General features: G+C 37.7%; 1 protein-coding gene across 2 annotated transcripts; it reads left to right on the forward strand.

Moving 5' to 3' along the window:
- The first annotated feature begins 1,661 nt into the window (after positions 1-1,661).
- Positions 1,662-16,053, forward strand: Asciz (ASCIZ zinc finger protein). Of its 2 annotated transcripts, none has more exons than XM_067081553.1 (9): positions 1,662-1,810; positions 5,519-5,684; positions 6,850-6,942; positions 7,701-7,838; positions 9,724-9,867; positions 10,524-10,732; positions 11,396-11,485; positions 11,925-12,155; positions 14,861-16,053. In XM_067081553.1, exons 2-9 carry the CDS (start codon positions 5,640-5,642, stop codon positions 15,954-15,956), a joined length of 2,046 nt encoding a protein of 681 aa, XP_066937654.1. In that variant the 5' UTR covers positions 1,662-1,810; positions 5,519-5,639; the 3' UTR covers positions 15,957-16,053. The 2 variants fall into 2 exon arrangements, with proteins under 2 accessions (XP_066937654.1, XP_066937655.1); XM_067081554.1 differs by lacking the exon at positions 1,662-1,810 and adding an exon at positions 1,888-2,019.
- The last annotated feature ends 983 nt before the right edge of the window (positions 16,054-17,036 follow it).

Here is a 17,036-nt window from a genome sequence, read left to right on the forward strand (position 1 = left end):
GGCAAGTCGGGGCCTCTGTGATAAATTAAGTCCACCAAAAAATACCCCTTTCACCAGAAACGAGAAAAAAATTCTTCCTTTCCCCAAAGTTATAAATATATGCAATTATACCAGTATGTATTACAATGGTCTAATTTATCTGTTTCCTAATATTTTCTTAATACGTCATCAACTGAAACCTTGAAATCCAAAAGGGAATAAATCGGGAAATTCTCCTTCCTGAATCGGATTATTTTTCATCTATTCGTATAAATCATCATTAGAAACCTTGCCTGTTTTCCTATGAAAACGCATTTTTGTGATTCTTCACCAGCGCCGAAGATGGCTTTAGTGCTACCAGACCACGCGTGAAGATAAATATTTGACCTACAAGGGACATAGAGTATAAAGAACCTGCATAATGAAGTGTATTTGGATGTTAACAAAAAGTTATGTACTCTTGTCTCCTCACAATTCGCTCTATGAATGTATATTTTATAAAGACACTATCAAAATGTTTATTGCCCTACCGTACAGAAAGATGATTCTAAATATCAGAAGTTACGTAGGACTAGAGAGAACGTAAGTAATTAAAAAACATGGCATGAAGAAAGCAAGAAAAATAGAATGGATAGATGATACATAATAGTTACAGGGTGCGTTGTTTGCTGATTTTCTATTGTTTGGTCCTTTTTTATGTTACTTGAGGCAATGAGGCTGCCTTCCCCATATATCAACTGTCATCTGCTCTGAAAATACTTTAGACTTGTGTGTACTTGCCGTTCTTATGCCACAGACTTTGGATTAAAAAATAGATTGTTGGGATAACTGAGTCTTGACCGTCAGGGACACGAGGACTCGTTGCTTTTATGACAATTCATCTCCGGACTTACTTTCCAATGCAGGAATAAATTCATCTATGCTGCCCTAAAATGGACGACTGCAGTATCTGCAAAAATACAAAACTGAGAAAAATGGTAGATACTGCAGTTTTTCCCTTGCCTTGCAGATGCTGCAAATGGGACCCTTTATAAATACTTGTGGAAAACATTGAAGAATCATTCTGAAACTGCAGTAACTTGAGTATTTCTGCTTCACGAGCCCAGTAGGTGACATATCTTAATTTCGACAATTTTCCAGATACTGCAGTTTTCCCTTGCCTTGCAGATACAGCAATTGGTGGCCCTCCTAAATACGAAACCACTGAAGAATCATTCTGAATCTACAGTAGCTTGAGTATTTTGTGTTCCACGAGCCCAATAGGTGGCTCATCTCAATTTCGACAATTTTCCAGATACTGCAGTTTTCCCTTGCCTTGCAGATACAGCAAATGCTGGCCCTCCTAAATACGATACCATTGGAGAATCATTCTGAATCTACAGTAGCTTATTTTGAGTTTCACGAGCCCAGTAGGGGGTATATCTCAATCTCGGAAATTTTCCAGATACTGCAGTTTTCCCTTGCCTTGCAGATACAGCAAATGGGACCCCCCTAAATACGAAACCACTGAAGAATCATTCTGAATCTGTAGTAACTGATCTGTAGTAACTTGAGTATTTTGTGTTCCACGAGCCCAATAGGTGGCACATCTCAATTTCGACAACTTTCCAGATACTTCAGTTTCCGGTTTTAGGGCAAAATAGTTTGCAGAAGAGAAAAGGAACATCTGTTGAACAGTATGTAGGAGAAGACTTACATGGGAGCCGTTACATAGGTATAAACCCTCAGAACAATCCGTGTTGCCTAGGTTACTCCCAATCAGTCTGTCTGTCAAAAATTATTGTCGTTTTGATATTATAGTGCAGGGGCGAATTGAGCTAATGGTTCAGAGGTATGAATTCATCATCCTACTGTATTTATTTCTATTTCAGAAGCAATGGAAACTTTTATTTTGGCAGCTAATGCCCCAGTCTGCCCCACACCAGCCAGTTTGGAAGTGAGTTATGGGGTATGGGTCCTGTTCAGTCGTTTTCCAGCGCAGTCCAGCCTGAAGTGACATCAGAGGCCTGACTTCCAGCAGAAGGAAGATTTAGACTAGAGGTTTACATTAGAGCAGTATAGAAATTGGTAGAATTTTATAGGTTGCCAATATTAAAAAGAGGTCGTTTTTCGGGAGGCTCCAGCCAGCCATTTTTGCGTGAAAACCCATTTTGGGTTTTTCATGCAAAAAATGGCTAGGAAATAAAGGGGCACTAGAATAACCTTAAAATACCAACCTAACCTAACCTTGGGCGTGTTTACTGGTTACAATTTAGCCGTATTAGCTATGGAGGGCGTGGGGGGCGGGGTTGTCTTACGGGAGACTTCAGCCATCCAATTTTGCATGAAAAACCATTTTGGGTTTTTCGAGCCAAAATGGCTAGGAAATGGTAAGGCGCTAAAATAACCCAAAATTATCAACCTAACCTAACCTTGGGGGGTGCGTGTTTACTGGTTACAATTTTTGTAGTGGTTTGGGGGCCGGTATTGTCTTAGCTTATAAGTCGTAATTTGATTCATTATTTTTCTCCGGTATTAAGCGTTTGCAAAGGTTATATATTGAGAAAAAAAATTTGTTTTGATGTATTTTACCCAAGAAAAATATATATTATAATATAGGCAGCGGCTGGATTCTTCCAAAAAATAACCTAAAATAATACCTTGTAATCTAGGGGGGTTTGCTGGTTATTTTAGGGGCCGGTATTGTCTTATAAGTCGTAATTTGATGAAGAGCTCTTGGTAAAAGTTCATTTCCGGTCCGAACTCCAATTCCACATGAGGGCCAGTAGCCTACTAAACACGACAAAACAGTGATTTATCTACACTGTTTCACTGTGCTTAGTACTATTCCCCTGGGGGTCAAATGTCCCTTCAAACGTCCCGAAGTGCATTTCGCAAAATTGAAACTTAGAAAAAATCCTCAATTATTTACATAGCCTAAATATTTTATTTTTCATTGTGATGAATATTACTTTGCAAGAATTATGTATATAGAGTATTACGTCATTTTTTTATGAAGATTCGAATGACGTGATAAAAAATCGAGTAGGGACGTTCGGACCGGAAACGAACATTGCCCGAGCTCTTTTAAAGAATGTAGGTTGCAATTTCATGTCATGTATCGGCAACTTACAAAATGATACCTGGAAATTGATATAAATCACTAGCCTGTTACAGTAGATGGCTTTTATGTCTTACTCTGGAATAGGTAACAAGTCCAAGTGGAAAGCCATAGTTTATCTCCCTGAGGTTGATGTAAGTTGACAGTTATGTCTAGATTCACTGCTCCCTTGTTTGTGTTTGTTCAAGCTTTCTTTCCTATTTTCAGTTTCTTCTTTCGACAGATCTGCAAACAGAAGTATATCTCCCAAAAATGAGCAGTTTCTCTGCTTACAGAACCAGAAATTTACGGCTTTCTCAAAATTCTATGGGTCCTTGTCCCCCGAGACGTTTTTGTTTATTTACATTCCCCCTTTATCCCCTTTGTTTTTTTTACAATCTCTGCTTCTGTAAGTTGATAAACTGCTCGTTTTTTCATTGTTTTCCACGATTCAATAAATATGTGATAAATCTGTGTGCTGATCGTGCGGCGAATTTGGACCCGTAAACTTTAGGATTACCCCTTTTTTGCTCAAATTGTAAGGCTAATGTAGGGTATAGCCTATGAGGTATTAATTACATTCGCCTTCTTTAATTTAAGGTATGTCACACATCATTTTGTAGACATTTCCATAATAGGACCATCATGGAAGTGCAGAAAAGTTGTTCACACAATTTCTGTGGTTCAGAGCCAGCTTAAAAGTAAATCAAAGGCTTAGATCATTAGGAGTGCATCCTAACTTAACTTTCCTCCCCGAAGGGTAGAAGTGCCATCAGTACGCCTCGTGCGCGGTGCACTGTAGGCATTAATTGAGGTTCTTTGCAGTGTCCCTTCAGCCCTAAGCTGCAACCCCTTTCATTCCTTTTACTGTGCCTCCGTTCATGTTCTCTCTTTTCCGTCTTACTTTCCACCCTCTTCTAACAAATATTTCATAGTGCAACTGCAAGGTTTTCCTCCTGTTACACCTTTCAAACCTTTTACTCTCAATTTTCCTTTCAGCAATGAATGACCTCATAGGTCCCAGCTCTTGGCCTTTGGCCTAAATTGTATATTCTATTCTGTTCTAACTTAACCTTTCCTTAATGTACTCTTAAGCTTTCGAATAATAATAATAATAATAATAATAATAATAATAATAATAATAATAATAATAATAATAATAATAATAACAACCTAGGGCACTGTGCCTTGCCCTGACAGTTGGGGGCCCTTGCTCTTCCTTGACCTCCCCTAATGTGATAGGCTATTGTGCATTGCAAAATACTGAACATGCACTGTTGTGGACTATTACCTGGACCAATAGTAATTCATAGGCAGGAGATTAGCAGCTCCATCTGTACCTAACTCCCCATGTCCCCATTGGTAATTGATGCTAACGAGAAGTCCAAAGTCTGTTGTATTATTATTATTATTCTATACACAACTCTTCTTAGGCACTGCAAAGGGCATAACAGAAAACGTCTCAGAGGTAGCTTAAACCTAAGGAAGTCACCCATACCTATTAGCAAGTTTATATTTTCAGCCAAATGAAGCAAGCTGGAGAGGTGTTAGCATAACCTCCTTTCTGAGCAATGGTTCAGCATAAGTAAAATGAGAATTTTGCATGTTATATGGAGTTAGCCTATATTTTTTAAGTATATAACTCTTATTTAACTGGATTTACTTTAGTCCATGTGATTGGTATGTTTATTAGTACGTTAGTACCAGTTTAGGGGCAGTAAGTAAAAAAAAGCACTATCTGTTGTGTAGTTTGTATGTCTGAATTGTGTCTGTCCAATGAATAGGCTGAATTCGTAGAGGATTCATTGGCTAAACATTCTAAAGGGCATGAATCACGGATTGATAGTGAGACCAATAAGAATATTAGGAGTTAGATAGAAATTAGGGTTAGAAATTATACCAGTAGGGAAATTACAGACGTGTCATATGTACATTAAACAATGATGAGAGGGATATGGAGATGACTTGGACATATCATTTGTGCAACCCCTGGGAGAATAGTATGTGACGGTACCATCTCAGTTCCTGTGGGCGCCAGATGAATGGGAAGACTCAGACTTACATGAATGAGAACTAAGAGAAAGGAGGCTGGAGTTGAATGGAAATCTGTGGAAAGCAAAGCCCTAGGAAGAAGTGAGTGGTGGAATTTCATAGAAGCCCCTTACACCACGTGGCATTTGATGTGATGATGATGATGACTTTGATAATTTAGTTTGTATATTTGGACCAAAAATTATTTTCGGTTTTGTATGTAAGTTTCCTGTTTACATGATACAGTATATTCAGTAGATCGACATGAAAAATTGACGGCTGATAAATGTATTTGGGTAATATACATTTTATCCTCCTGTTTAAAAACAGAGTACATTCTATATGTACACTCTTAGATTTGAGAACATGTAAACAGTGTTTATTTTAGATTTGAAGACATATAAATAGTACACTCTTTATTTTTTACAGAGTTGTACTCCAGCAGCTTACTGTAAGATAGGTGGGCACTAGAGAAATATGATCAGAAGAATCAAGAAACTTCACCAGATTCATTTTTGCACGATGGCGGAAGTAAACTGAAGGTTGTGGTATGGATGCAAGACAAATGATTGAAGAGGAAGCGCTCGATGACCCAGTAAGTGCAAACTTGTGTCGCTACTTGTCGAGTAGATTATAACATTTCAGACTCAGAAACTTTAAAACTATGAAACATGAGTTATATTATATTATAGAACGCCTTGAATTCTTTGAATAACTTGAGCTTTTTGGATGTTTGATTTATACATAATTTGTGCCACCTATATCTTACCAGAAATTTATTTAGCCCATTACATATGTAGTAACGAGAGGAACCCAAAACAGATTAATTCTAAAATTCTGGATACCTTAACCCTTTGTGAATAAATAGTGGTCGCGGTTCTAGTGGATGATACATCCATCTATATAACTGCTTGGTGTCTTATAACTCAGTACTTTACAACTGAACTCTTGTTGAATAATTGCAGGCTTAATTGTTATAGATTAATCTAAGATGCCATAAAGTTGTTTATGGCCCATTCAAGGGATTTGAATGTTTCCTTGCAAAATTCCTTTAAACATTGTGGCGCGAAATAGGTATTATCGTATGATATCCACCGGTTCTTGTTTGCCATCGTATTACACATCAAAGGATGCACGCTGCTATGAAAGGGTTACCTCCTGAGTGCAGTAGTGTTAGCATACTTTAACTCACCCTAAGTATAGGTGCTTATCATCTATATCCAAAGGAATCACTTGACATTCCATTTCCTAAAAATATTTTTTAGCCTACACGTTCACAAAAGTGACGTGCTCTAAAAGAAAGAGTTGTGCGCTGTTGGCAAGTGTTGTTGATGAAAATTGAAATAATTTATGATTCTAGAAAACTGAAAATTGTATGAAAGATGCAAAGCGAAAAGTACTGGTCTGAATTCTTTTAAGAGTTCATTAGTCTTTAACTGTTTTTATGTCCTTGGTTATGAAAGGACTTATGTATATGGTAATACAAAAAAGTATGTCTTTCACTTGTGATTTGGGGAACTGAAGACCTTCCTGACATACATTTCCAAGTGCAGAAAGCCTGTTTTACAGGACTAAATGCAGGATGTCGTTTGTTAGTTAAAATATACCCACGAGTGATGCAGCGTGTCATTCTATAATTAGGGCGTTTCTTTGCCTACCAGTAGGCCAAAGTATACTGTAAATGCAAGTTAGGTTTGTATATTATGGATGATTTTTTATATTTAGATGTTCTGTGTATAGTACTTATACTTTTATTTCAGGACTTTGCATCACAGTTGACAGCAAAAGTTACTGCAGTTACAAATGGAGTTTATGGCTTTGGACAAAACTTGCATCCTGTTTCGTCTGGCTTGGTATGTATTTTTTATCAGAGTTCCATATATTAGAGCCTTGAACTTTTCACACCCGAGAGTTCTATGGGCATGTCTGTAGTATCCTTCTGAAGGAAAAGTAATTAAACTGTGTTCATTGTTTATAGGTATAGCCCATGATAAACTTCACCATAAATTGGGAAGACTGCTGATTGTTGGCTCATGCCGAAACCCGGGGGATATTAAATGCACTTTGTTTTGTTGAATAACAATTACATGTACTGCTCAGTATATACAGTAATGAAGGTTATTTTTTCTAGTTCAAGTATTTTAGCTTTTTTGATATTTTTCATTTTTTGTTGGTAATGGCACTTTTCTTCCTTATTCTGAGAGGGTCTAAATAAATGTAAACTCAGCGTCTTTTATGTATAAATGTTTGTATATGCCGTATTTTTGTATTAAAAATGTTTACTGGATGCAGTAAACATCTCGGTAAATAAAATTATCAACATCACAATAAGACTGCTTATTTTCTTAATAATGAAGTCCTTTTCAGGTCATTATCCTTTCATGTCATTTATTATCAAGTATTTAGTCAGCTTGAGTAATGATGTTAAACCTGGACATCATATCTATTTTATCAACAAAGAAGGACATTAAACACATTTTGCAGATAGATAAATTTTTTGTGTTTACCCCGTTAATTATTAGAGTTTTCATTTCAAATGTTTCATTTTATTGTGCTTTTGACGAAAATGAGATTAATTTTTTCAACTTTTTGACGAATTTATTTGATTTAGGCATCTCTTGGGAAAGATGTCCAACACGTCACTCCAGATGAGGAAAGTTTATCGTCAATAACTGTAAACATCAGCTGCCCACAAGGATGCCCACGCACCTTTGCAAATTCTTCCGCTCTTCGTCTTCATTTGAAACAGGTACAGCATAATTAAGAATGAGTTTGCACACACAAAAATGCTCTCTCTCTCTCTCTCATTATTATAGTGGACCCCTGCCTATTTGCGGTTTCACTTATTCATGGATTTCTGCGGAACACATGCATATACACATTATTCGCGGAAAATTCGCCTATTCGCGGTATTTTTCATAGAGAAATATTCACAAATTACTGTATTTTCATATTTTCTTGACTAAATGCACTTTTTGTGATAAAACTATTAAAATATCCAGGTATAAGCATTTTTAGAGGGTTTTTTGGTGTTCTGAATTATCAAAATAGGCAGTTATAAGCATTTTTAGTGGTGTTTTAAGTATTCTCAGATTTAGGCTATTAAAATATTCAGGTATAAGCATTTTTAGAGGGTTTTTTTGTGTTCTGAATTATCAAAATAGGCAGTTTTAAGCATTTAGGGGGGTTTTAAGTATTCGCTGGGGGAGGGGGGGATAGTGCTACGCATCCCCCGCAAATACTGGGGGTCGACTCTATTACTGTATTACAGTTCAGACACATTTTCCCAATAATGGACCACTTCCTGAAAGGTTAAAAATTACAGGAGTCAGTAAAAACAGAAGTTTGGTAAGAGCCTTGCTATTTTCTCGGGAGGACACTGGAATGTGAAGTAGATATCAAGAAGACTAAGAATTAGGTGTAATCCATTGGTAAATTCATCAAAAGTTTGACATAGGCACTCACAAAGGAAATGGGGAAGATTTGAAGTGTTGTGGTGACAAAATGCTAAGATTCATGGATGGAATTCAGTGGAAGAGATGTGATGTCCAACAGCTGAATTCAAGCACTATTTACCAAGAGTAGGAGCCTGATGAAATTTTATTTACAAGTGCTGTATCTGTTTAGAACATTCTCTAAGAAGCACCACTCGAGAGCTAGTGCAAGGAAGTCAGCCATGTAGCTATGCCTTCGAGTTGGGCTTCAAAATTATTTGAAGCTGCCCCTTGGTAAATCCTTTCTGTGTCCTTGGTTTCTCAGATTAATGAAAAGGGGGTCAGTTTCAGATCCCTTGTGGCATAGAAAAAAGCAACACAAAGATGATTTGATCCATACCAACCTTAAAATCTGGTTCAGTCTACTTTTCCTTGGGATGAACTTTATGATAGACATCATCACCCAGAAGACTCCCGTCTTCTCCATGTTCAAGACTTGTTTGGGACTGCAACCTGTCATGATTCTGTTGCTTCATGACCTCTGGGAACTTCTTAGCAGCTTCGCTCACTTGTTGAATGTTTATACCAGCCTTAACACTAAATGTTCTTTTGTAATTTGGTCCTCCAACCCTATCCTGTAACGTCATATGTTATATTCCACACACAGCATTGCATTTGCCTCGTGGCCACTATCTGAACTGGTCTTCTTCGTTTGCTTGCTTTCCTGTCATCATGATCTTGGTTTGCATTCATTAATTTTCAGTCCACACGTCTTCATTCTATGTATTATCTTTTAAACATTTCTAAGGTTTGACCTTTGAATCTTCTGTTAAAACCAGGTCATCTGCCACTGCCTTCACTCTAGATATGATATCTTGATTTATAGTACCTTTACTTGTATAATGAGTTTTTGGAATATGCTAAACCTTCTACTGATTGTCTTGGGACGCTGATAAATGCCTTTTCAAGATCTGCGTAGCTTATTTTAACCAGTGATGTATTACACTGTTTCTCCTCCTTACTAATGTTTAAGGATGCGACTGAAAAAAATAAGAGGTTTATATAAGTCAAGTACTGATAAGTCTTTTCTGTGTTTTATTTTTAAGCAGTATGTTTAACATTGTAATCAGAAGCTTTAGGCTTGCTAAAAAAGTATTCACATTATGAGAGAAATTGTAACATAGATAATCTTTCTTATAGGTACATCACAAGTCAGATGATGATTCCCTGGGCCTCAAACCTGGATCAAATGTATGGTATCACTGCCCCGTCAAATCTTGCGTATATCATGAAGATTTGGGATCGCTGGGGAAACACTTCCCTAAACTTAAGTATTTAAAGCAGGTATGCATTTGAAAATACATATGCTTCTCTGCAACTATGATGTTTCATACTGTAGTGTATAACTTTTGAGGACAGAATGACTTTAGTGACAAGTAGGTTAAAGTCTCATATTTAATTAATTTAATAATAATCTCTTGACAGAATGTCAGCTTACATTGGAATTGGCTAAACACTCTTTAATGTTGATTGCAAATTGGTAAAATTAGATGGCCAACAGTGTTAAGAACATAGTAATCAAGTCTAGGACTGCAAAGATCTTTGTGTGAATATCACAATAAAACAATTACATGGCTACTTCTTAGAGTTTTTAATTTACTCACAAGTAATGGTACCAAGATTTGTTTTATTGTGATACCCACGCAGTCCTGGTAGTGAATATAAGCAGTAAATCAGTATGCCTCACTTGTACTATAAAGAAAAACTGAAAATAAAATTTTTTACTCATTGATCATTCAGCTTGATGTTAACAGTGATTGGGCATTGTATTTATGGTAAACTTGAGTAGCAGTGCATAATAGCTTTATAAGGAAACTAAACTCATGAAAGAGAACCTACTGCATTTGATATGTAACCAACGTTACTAAATTTTACAGGTCATGTATTGCCAAGACAGTATTTTTTTTAGGAGTGACTGAATCTCCTCATGTTTTTCACAGCATTATTTAAAGGTTCATGCTACTCGTTCCCATACCTGTGAATGTGGGAAAGCTTTCAGCACGTCTGCTCTTCTAGCACACCATAAACGAGTGTGTGGAATCAGTCTCATGTGTGTCTGTGGCCGTAATTTTTCCCGCTTTGAAGCTCTTCAAACACATGCTCGTCGAATGTCCCATGTTATTCACTCGTCAACACTACAGGCTCTGAGGTTAGTGTTTTCGTCTTTTTGACTCTTGACGAGTCAGTCTGTGATGGGAAAACAGATTCTGGTGCTCGTCTGTGAGGTTGGAACCTGAGAGCCCAGATATCACACCTGACCACGTGAAATCTCTTTCTTCAAATTCTAGAGTAATCCTGGAGAGCTTTGGACTGCAGGATTAGACTACAGTAAACTAATGGGTTATGATTTTGTACAAAAATCATAGTTTTTGTTTCAAAAATTAATATTATTTTTTAAAAACCCTTTGCTTTATTGTAGCTCTCCGGATCAGGTCAAACTCCATGCAAGGGCCTTGGATATCCTATTGCGTATAAAATAGGAATAAATGTAAAATTACATTAAGGATATACTATATTCACTGAGATAGAGAAGGATGGAGAAATAAAAGTAATTATATTTACTGGGAGACCTTTATATTTTATGTTTTGTAATATTTTAGTGTTATTATGCAATACCTAGATTCATGATCTTAGTTTATTTCCATTCTGAAATATCCTGAATTCTGGAATAATGAAAGCCAGGATATTAATAATGGTAATAATAATGTTAAAAATAATGAAGGCATAGTTCTCCCCTCCCCACAGCTTTATCAAAAAATTCAGCTTCCAAATTATTGAATGCAAATTTGATGAAATTGTTGGTTACTTACAGGTCTAGAAAAATTGCACTCTCCGATCCATTGGTACTAGCACAATCAGCAACTACCCATCAGGATGTATGGACCCATGGGATTCCTATAAGGTAATTCTTCTGAGTGGATTTTCTTGAATTTAACTGTAGTCTTACAAATATTTTGGATGCTATTTAAATACAGTACACTTTTGTATAATAAGTAGATCTTGCGTATTCACTTATGCAGGAGTAAGCTTTTGAGGTCATGGCTCTTTTCCCATAAGTACTTTCTTTATCATAGTATAATAGACCATTTCTAAACACCATTTCCCAGCAGGAATATTTCCTTGAAGGATATTTCATGCTTATCCAAGTTATAGCATTGAGATTTATGGCTGTGTAACCATAACCATCTACCGTAATTAGTAGTTATAACCTTTGAGGACGCTCATGCTTTTAGGGTATTGCTGGTTCTGTACGTTGTTTATTTTGATATTTTTCCAAGGCTAATTAATGCCCTCGCAGAGGCGAGCTGCCCCTCCACTGTATTTCTGTTTGTTTTCTTAAGGTACCCAAGACTTGAAGATGGTTCCAAAAAAGACGGCTCTGTTGGAGTAACTGTTTCACCCTCCCCCTCTTCGTCCTCACGAACTGTTCCTCAAGCCATATGCCCTGCCCCAACCACCATATGTTCCACTCCCTCTACCTTCACCCAGGTCACATCTCTGAACCTGCGTCACCCCATCCACTTTCTTGCTGCGGTTGCATTAGGAGAAATTACTGTTACTGCCATGAAAAGGTGAGGTCAAGAGGGTATTAGGAGAGTTTTAGCTGCAAAGTATTTTGGAGACAATTTTTATTCTGGTTGATGTTTTAGCTACAGAGATTTGATTAGCATTGTTTTTATTTCTAATCTCAGGAAAATAGTTTGTAGATCTGGTTAATAAAAAATTCATTTGTTTGATGATTATAATACATTAAAGTGAATGCAGCCTATTTACAAAACAGATCTTAATGACTTTGAAGAAAAGAATAAGTGTAGAATATTTATACAGAGTAGAAGAAAAAAGTGTAGAATTTTTAAACAGATGAGAATTGGCTTAGAATATTTATACAGAAATACAAGAATGGTTTCATTCCTTAACTTCTCTTGTAAGTTTAATCAGGCTTCTTGATAAATTGATATTTTTTTTCATTTAGGTAGGATATTAAATGATAATTGATGAAAATTGGTCTTACTAAGTGTTTTTATTACGAGAATCGGTGTAATATTCTTAAGAACTGCTTGACTTGGAAATTTTACTTACCTGTAATGCATGTATATGCAGATAAAAATGTTGTGCAAACTTTTAGCCAGTTTTAAATAAGTAGTAATCCAGTAAGATGTAACCCTTGCTCACATGTGTTCATGCAATTTACGAACCCTCTCACAGAAACTTTGATACAGTATTCTGTTTCGTTGTGCCATATTGCAAAGTAGTATTTGGAGCATGAAAAAGGTCTCCCTGCAGAGAAGCAATCCCTACATCACCAGCCACATGTTCTTAATGTGTAACTTGTTTTTGTAGAGGCAGCATGTATTGAGTTCTGTGAATTCTGTTTTCTTTCACTCAATGTCCTTTATCATGATTACTTCAAAATCAGTGTTTTGAGTTAAATTTTTAAGTATCATTATTGGATTTATCAGAATACTGTGTGACTGTGACCTCAGAATTGTAGCCCCTTGTTGTGGGTTGGGACTCTGAGCAGTATTACTTCATAACTTCAACTTCTCATCCATTTTCTTAAGTCCTTTCCTACTTAGCTGCCCAGTTTCTAGTGCAATACCAATAGAACATCTTATCTTGTTTGAGGGGAGTGATCTCTGCTAAGGAGGCACCATCAAGGCAGTGATCTGCTGAAGATGACCCAGCATGACACCAGACTCTTGCAACTGGGTGAGAAAGGTACTTGACATTGGTATCTCAGTCATCAAAGACTCAGGAGCCTGGTAAGCAGAAAGTTGTAAAGGAAAAATAGCAGCAAGCAGATGTGTATAGGAGCAGCCAGTCAAGGGAGTGGTTCAGTCTCCGGACAGAGTGGGTAGATCAGTGGGCACAATATTCAGTTTTATCCGTATGGCAAAATTATGGACAAAGTGAGTGAGATGGGAATAATCTTATTGTACCATTTCCTGGAAATAGGATCTGGCTTGTGTCCACTGGCATCTGGTCTGGATAAAAGTTTTCTGTTTTAGGCCCCATGATCCTCAGAGATCCTATGGAGCGAGAAGGGGTGATCATATAGCAAACCACATAGTGGCTGTAGAGTGATAAGGTTCTTTTGTTGTCCTGTGCATCACTGCCAGTCTGTGAAAGATGTAAGTGAGGAAGTCACATGGTTAGGTGGTTGGTTTAGGTGCCTTTTGGGTGCTTTGGTTGGCTTACCATACAGAGACCATTTTGACACTGACGTACCCATCTCTGCAGCAGGTCTCCAAGGTTCTGAGCCTGTAGTCAATGGATGAATGTGAGGAGGGAAATTGACATCTTGATCCATTATTTTGTGACAAGGATTGGCTAGCCTTTATAGGAAGTAATTGCAAAGTTTCTTGGGGAAGAGGGGGCAGGACTGAGTAAGGTCTTGTCGCAATGTTTTGGAGGCATGACAGACTGAGCTTGAACCTCGCTGACTGGGTGCCCTTCAGTGGAGTGGCCAGGGTTGTGCAAAGTATAGTAGTGTTGAGACTTGGGGAGTGTGGCTCTCTTTAGGACCAAATGAGACCACAGACGGAGATGTGTATGGATTACTCCAGATGGTGGCTTAGTAACCAGCTCAGAACTGTCACAGACACAGAGATCCAATTGTTTAATTAAAACAAAGCATTATGAAGCTTATGGTTGATGATGATGTGATGTGGTTTCTGCCTAGTGCTCTGAATGTCAAAGTGAAGAGATTCAGTCAAAGCGGTCTTGCACACAGTTGCCTCTTGGTCTAGTGCTGTGTGTGCCCCATTTGAGGACTTGCATCTGACAGTGATTATGCCCAAGGACAGTATCAGATTGGGAGTTTGTCTGGGGCAGTACATCTGTCAAATGGTTCATTTATGTATCCTAAGTATCTGCACATTGTATCCAACTTCAAGACCTATGCCATATTTCAAATTATGACATATTTAGGAAAATAACTTGGTCATAAATATAAAACATTCAGTATACTGTTGATCTAAATTCAGGTATGGGTACTTATTACCAGATCAGTGAGGATATCCAAATAGATGCTAATAAGTTGAACACTGTACTGCTTCTCTACAAAGTGATTATTTCCTTAAGTGCAATGTTAAGGTTTGCTGTTTTTGAGGTAGGTCTTCACTAATGATGGATGAGTTCATCCACTAATAAGCCTTGCTGTGCTTGTATAGATTACTTTTTAGAAGCTGGTTTGTTCCTTTTGACAAATCATTATTATAAATAAGTGATTTTATGTAGGGAGTATACATTTTATTTTTTACTATCTCATTTTCAGGACACCCTGTGTAGATGTTGGTGTACAAACAGAGGCAGAGGTCATGAGGAGGTCAAGGAGAAAATCTTCAAGCCCAGGTAGATGGGAGCCCTATGGGAGTTTTGGCAGTACAAGAAATTCTAATAAGCGAAAACGAACCACAGAAACACAAACAAGATTAACACACAGGGGCAATAAAAAAAGGAACACAGATTCATGTGATCAGGTATCATCTAAAGCAACAATAGGAGGGGTCTGTGTAGAGGGCACCATGGAAATAAATGGAAACACCGAAAGTGAATCCAGTTTTCTAGAAGTTAGTGCAGATAACTGTAGCAACAGTGAAAATTCTTTAGAATCTCTTACCTTACAAATTGACCTGCCAGAACTGATTAGCACTCAGAGTTCGTCCGGAACACAAACAAGCCCTCGCGCTGGTGGTCTTACACACGCTAGCATGCATAACATCTCCATTTCCCTCTTTGACCGGGCTTGTGGTGGTGATGAACCGACCATTAGTCCCCCATCTGTCACGACCATTACTTCTACTCAGACCCCCCAACATCTTGATCCCTTTGCTGGGTCACATTTACTCATAGAGGAAGACGAAGATTTACTTGATGTTGTTGAGGAAGCTTCATCTTCGATGAATGGACACCCTCCATTGCTTGCACACATTCGTTCTTCAAGCATAGAAACCCAAACAGACCATGATGTTTTGCTGAGTGAGAATGCTGGCACACCAGATGATGTTGATGAAATCATTTTAACTAATACGGAAACACAAACCGATCCCAATAATATCCTTAACATGAGTGGTGGCACTTCTTATGAACCCTCTAATCCCTGCCAAGCAGCGGGGACATGCGATGTTCATGGGAGTGATAGTATATGGTGCACCAGTGAAACACAAACTTACGAGGATTTCTCTGACATTGAGCAGTTCATGCGTTCAACCATACACACTCAAACCCCGGATCACAGTCATAGTGAACTCTTCCCCGAACTGTCGTTCACCCACACACAAACTCAAACAAGCATTGATGACCCACCAGCACTGGTCACCACCCATACTCAGACTCCAACCCATACGCATTTTCCAACAGATTTGTACTGATGAAATGGTATGTACCGTATGTGAATATAATAACGTATATATCTTTTATTTGATACGTCAGTTGCGTAGCCTTAATTAAATGCCTAAAAGAAAGACAGCTCAAGGTATTTTTATTGATCCTGTTGTAGGTTTTCGTTCTTTGTGGTATGAATCTGTATTTTCAAGTAAAACCACATCTTTTATCTTTTGTTCTAATGTTTTTTGCAGTCAAAATAAAATGGCATCTTGCATACTTATAAAATTAAAAGATGTAAACAAGCTTATTTGTAAAGTAATAACATTAAGTAAATATACTAATAAAGGTTAAATTGTAGGAAATGCAGCTCAACATAAAATCTAAAGAGAGAAAGTGTTGATGAAAAATACCACAAAAACAACTGTTGTTATTGGATCTTGGAGCAAATGCCCTAGCCCAATATATTACAACTTATTTTTCACATGAATTATTTGGCTAACTGTTCAGTAAAGAAAGATAACAACACGAAGGATATCAGCCTATGTTGTAAGGGATGCTGAAAGATGTATTTCAGCAGCATAAGTTATAGTGGGTGTTATTGGTCCAGGAGTAGAAGAGGAAGAGAATGAAGTGATGAACTGCAGCTGCTGACTCATGGTCAGGGTATACCAAAGGCTGATGTGGCAACAGGGGCACCAAAGCTGTTACAGCTAAGGGGAGGACAGCAGGGTTGGCAACTGTCAAGGCAGGGGCTCAGATGAGTTATGGGTTTGCATGTTTAAATGCAATGCAAAAATACACAATAAAAGCATTAAAGAAGAAAAACGGGCAGGAAAGCACCGGCTTCTGGAACGATGGGCAGTAACACATCCTTCTAGCCAGACGGTAAGGAAGAAACTGATACCCATGCCTTTCCTTGGGGAAGGTAGGTCGGTTGTTTCCTCCTATCTCATCTAAGTAGCCAAACCCTGTTGCCACCAATACCTTGTTTAACAATTTGATATGTTTTTCTCCAGTTTCCAGCTGGCGCTAGAGATTTGTCCTACCTTAAGACCTAGGTTTGTTCTAGTATGAACAGAGAGGTTTTTTCTGGAAAGTTAAAGTGTGCTTGGCTAGGCTGCGAG

This window comes from Macrobrachium rosenbergii, chromosome 37 (assembly GCF_040412425.1).
Source record: "Macrobrachium rosenbergii isolate ZJJX-2024 chromosome 37, ASM4041242v1, whole genome shotgun sequence".
NCBI classification, from domain to species: Eukaryota; Metazoa; Arthropoda; class Malacostraca; order Decapoda; family Palaemonidae; genus Macrobrachium; species Macrobrachium rosenbergii.

What these genes read in the sequence shown, in the direction of transcription:
- Asciz (XM_067081553.1), top strand. Translation starts at nt 5,640, where the DNA reads ATGGATGCAAGACAAATGATTGAAGAGGAAGCGCTCGATGACCCA. An exon ending in AACTTAAGTATTTAAAGCAG is followed by an intron (nt 9,868 to 10,523) that starts GTATGCATTTGA and finishes TGTTTTTCACAG; the next exon opens with CATTATTTAAAGGTTCATGC. An exon ending in ACTGTTACTGCCATGAAAAG is followed by an intron (nt 12,156 to 14,860) that starts GTGAGGTCAAGA and finishes TCTCATTTTCAG; the next exon opens with GACACCCTGTGTAGATGTTG.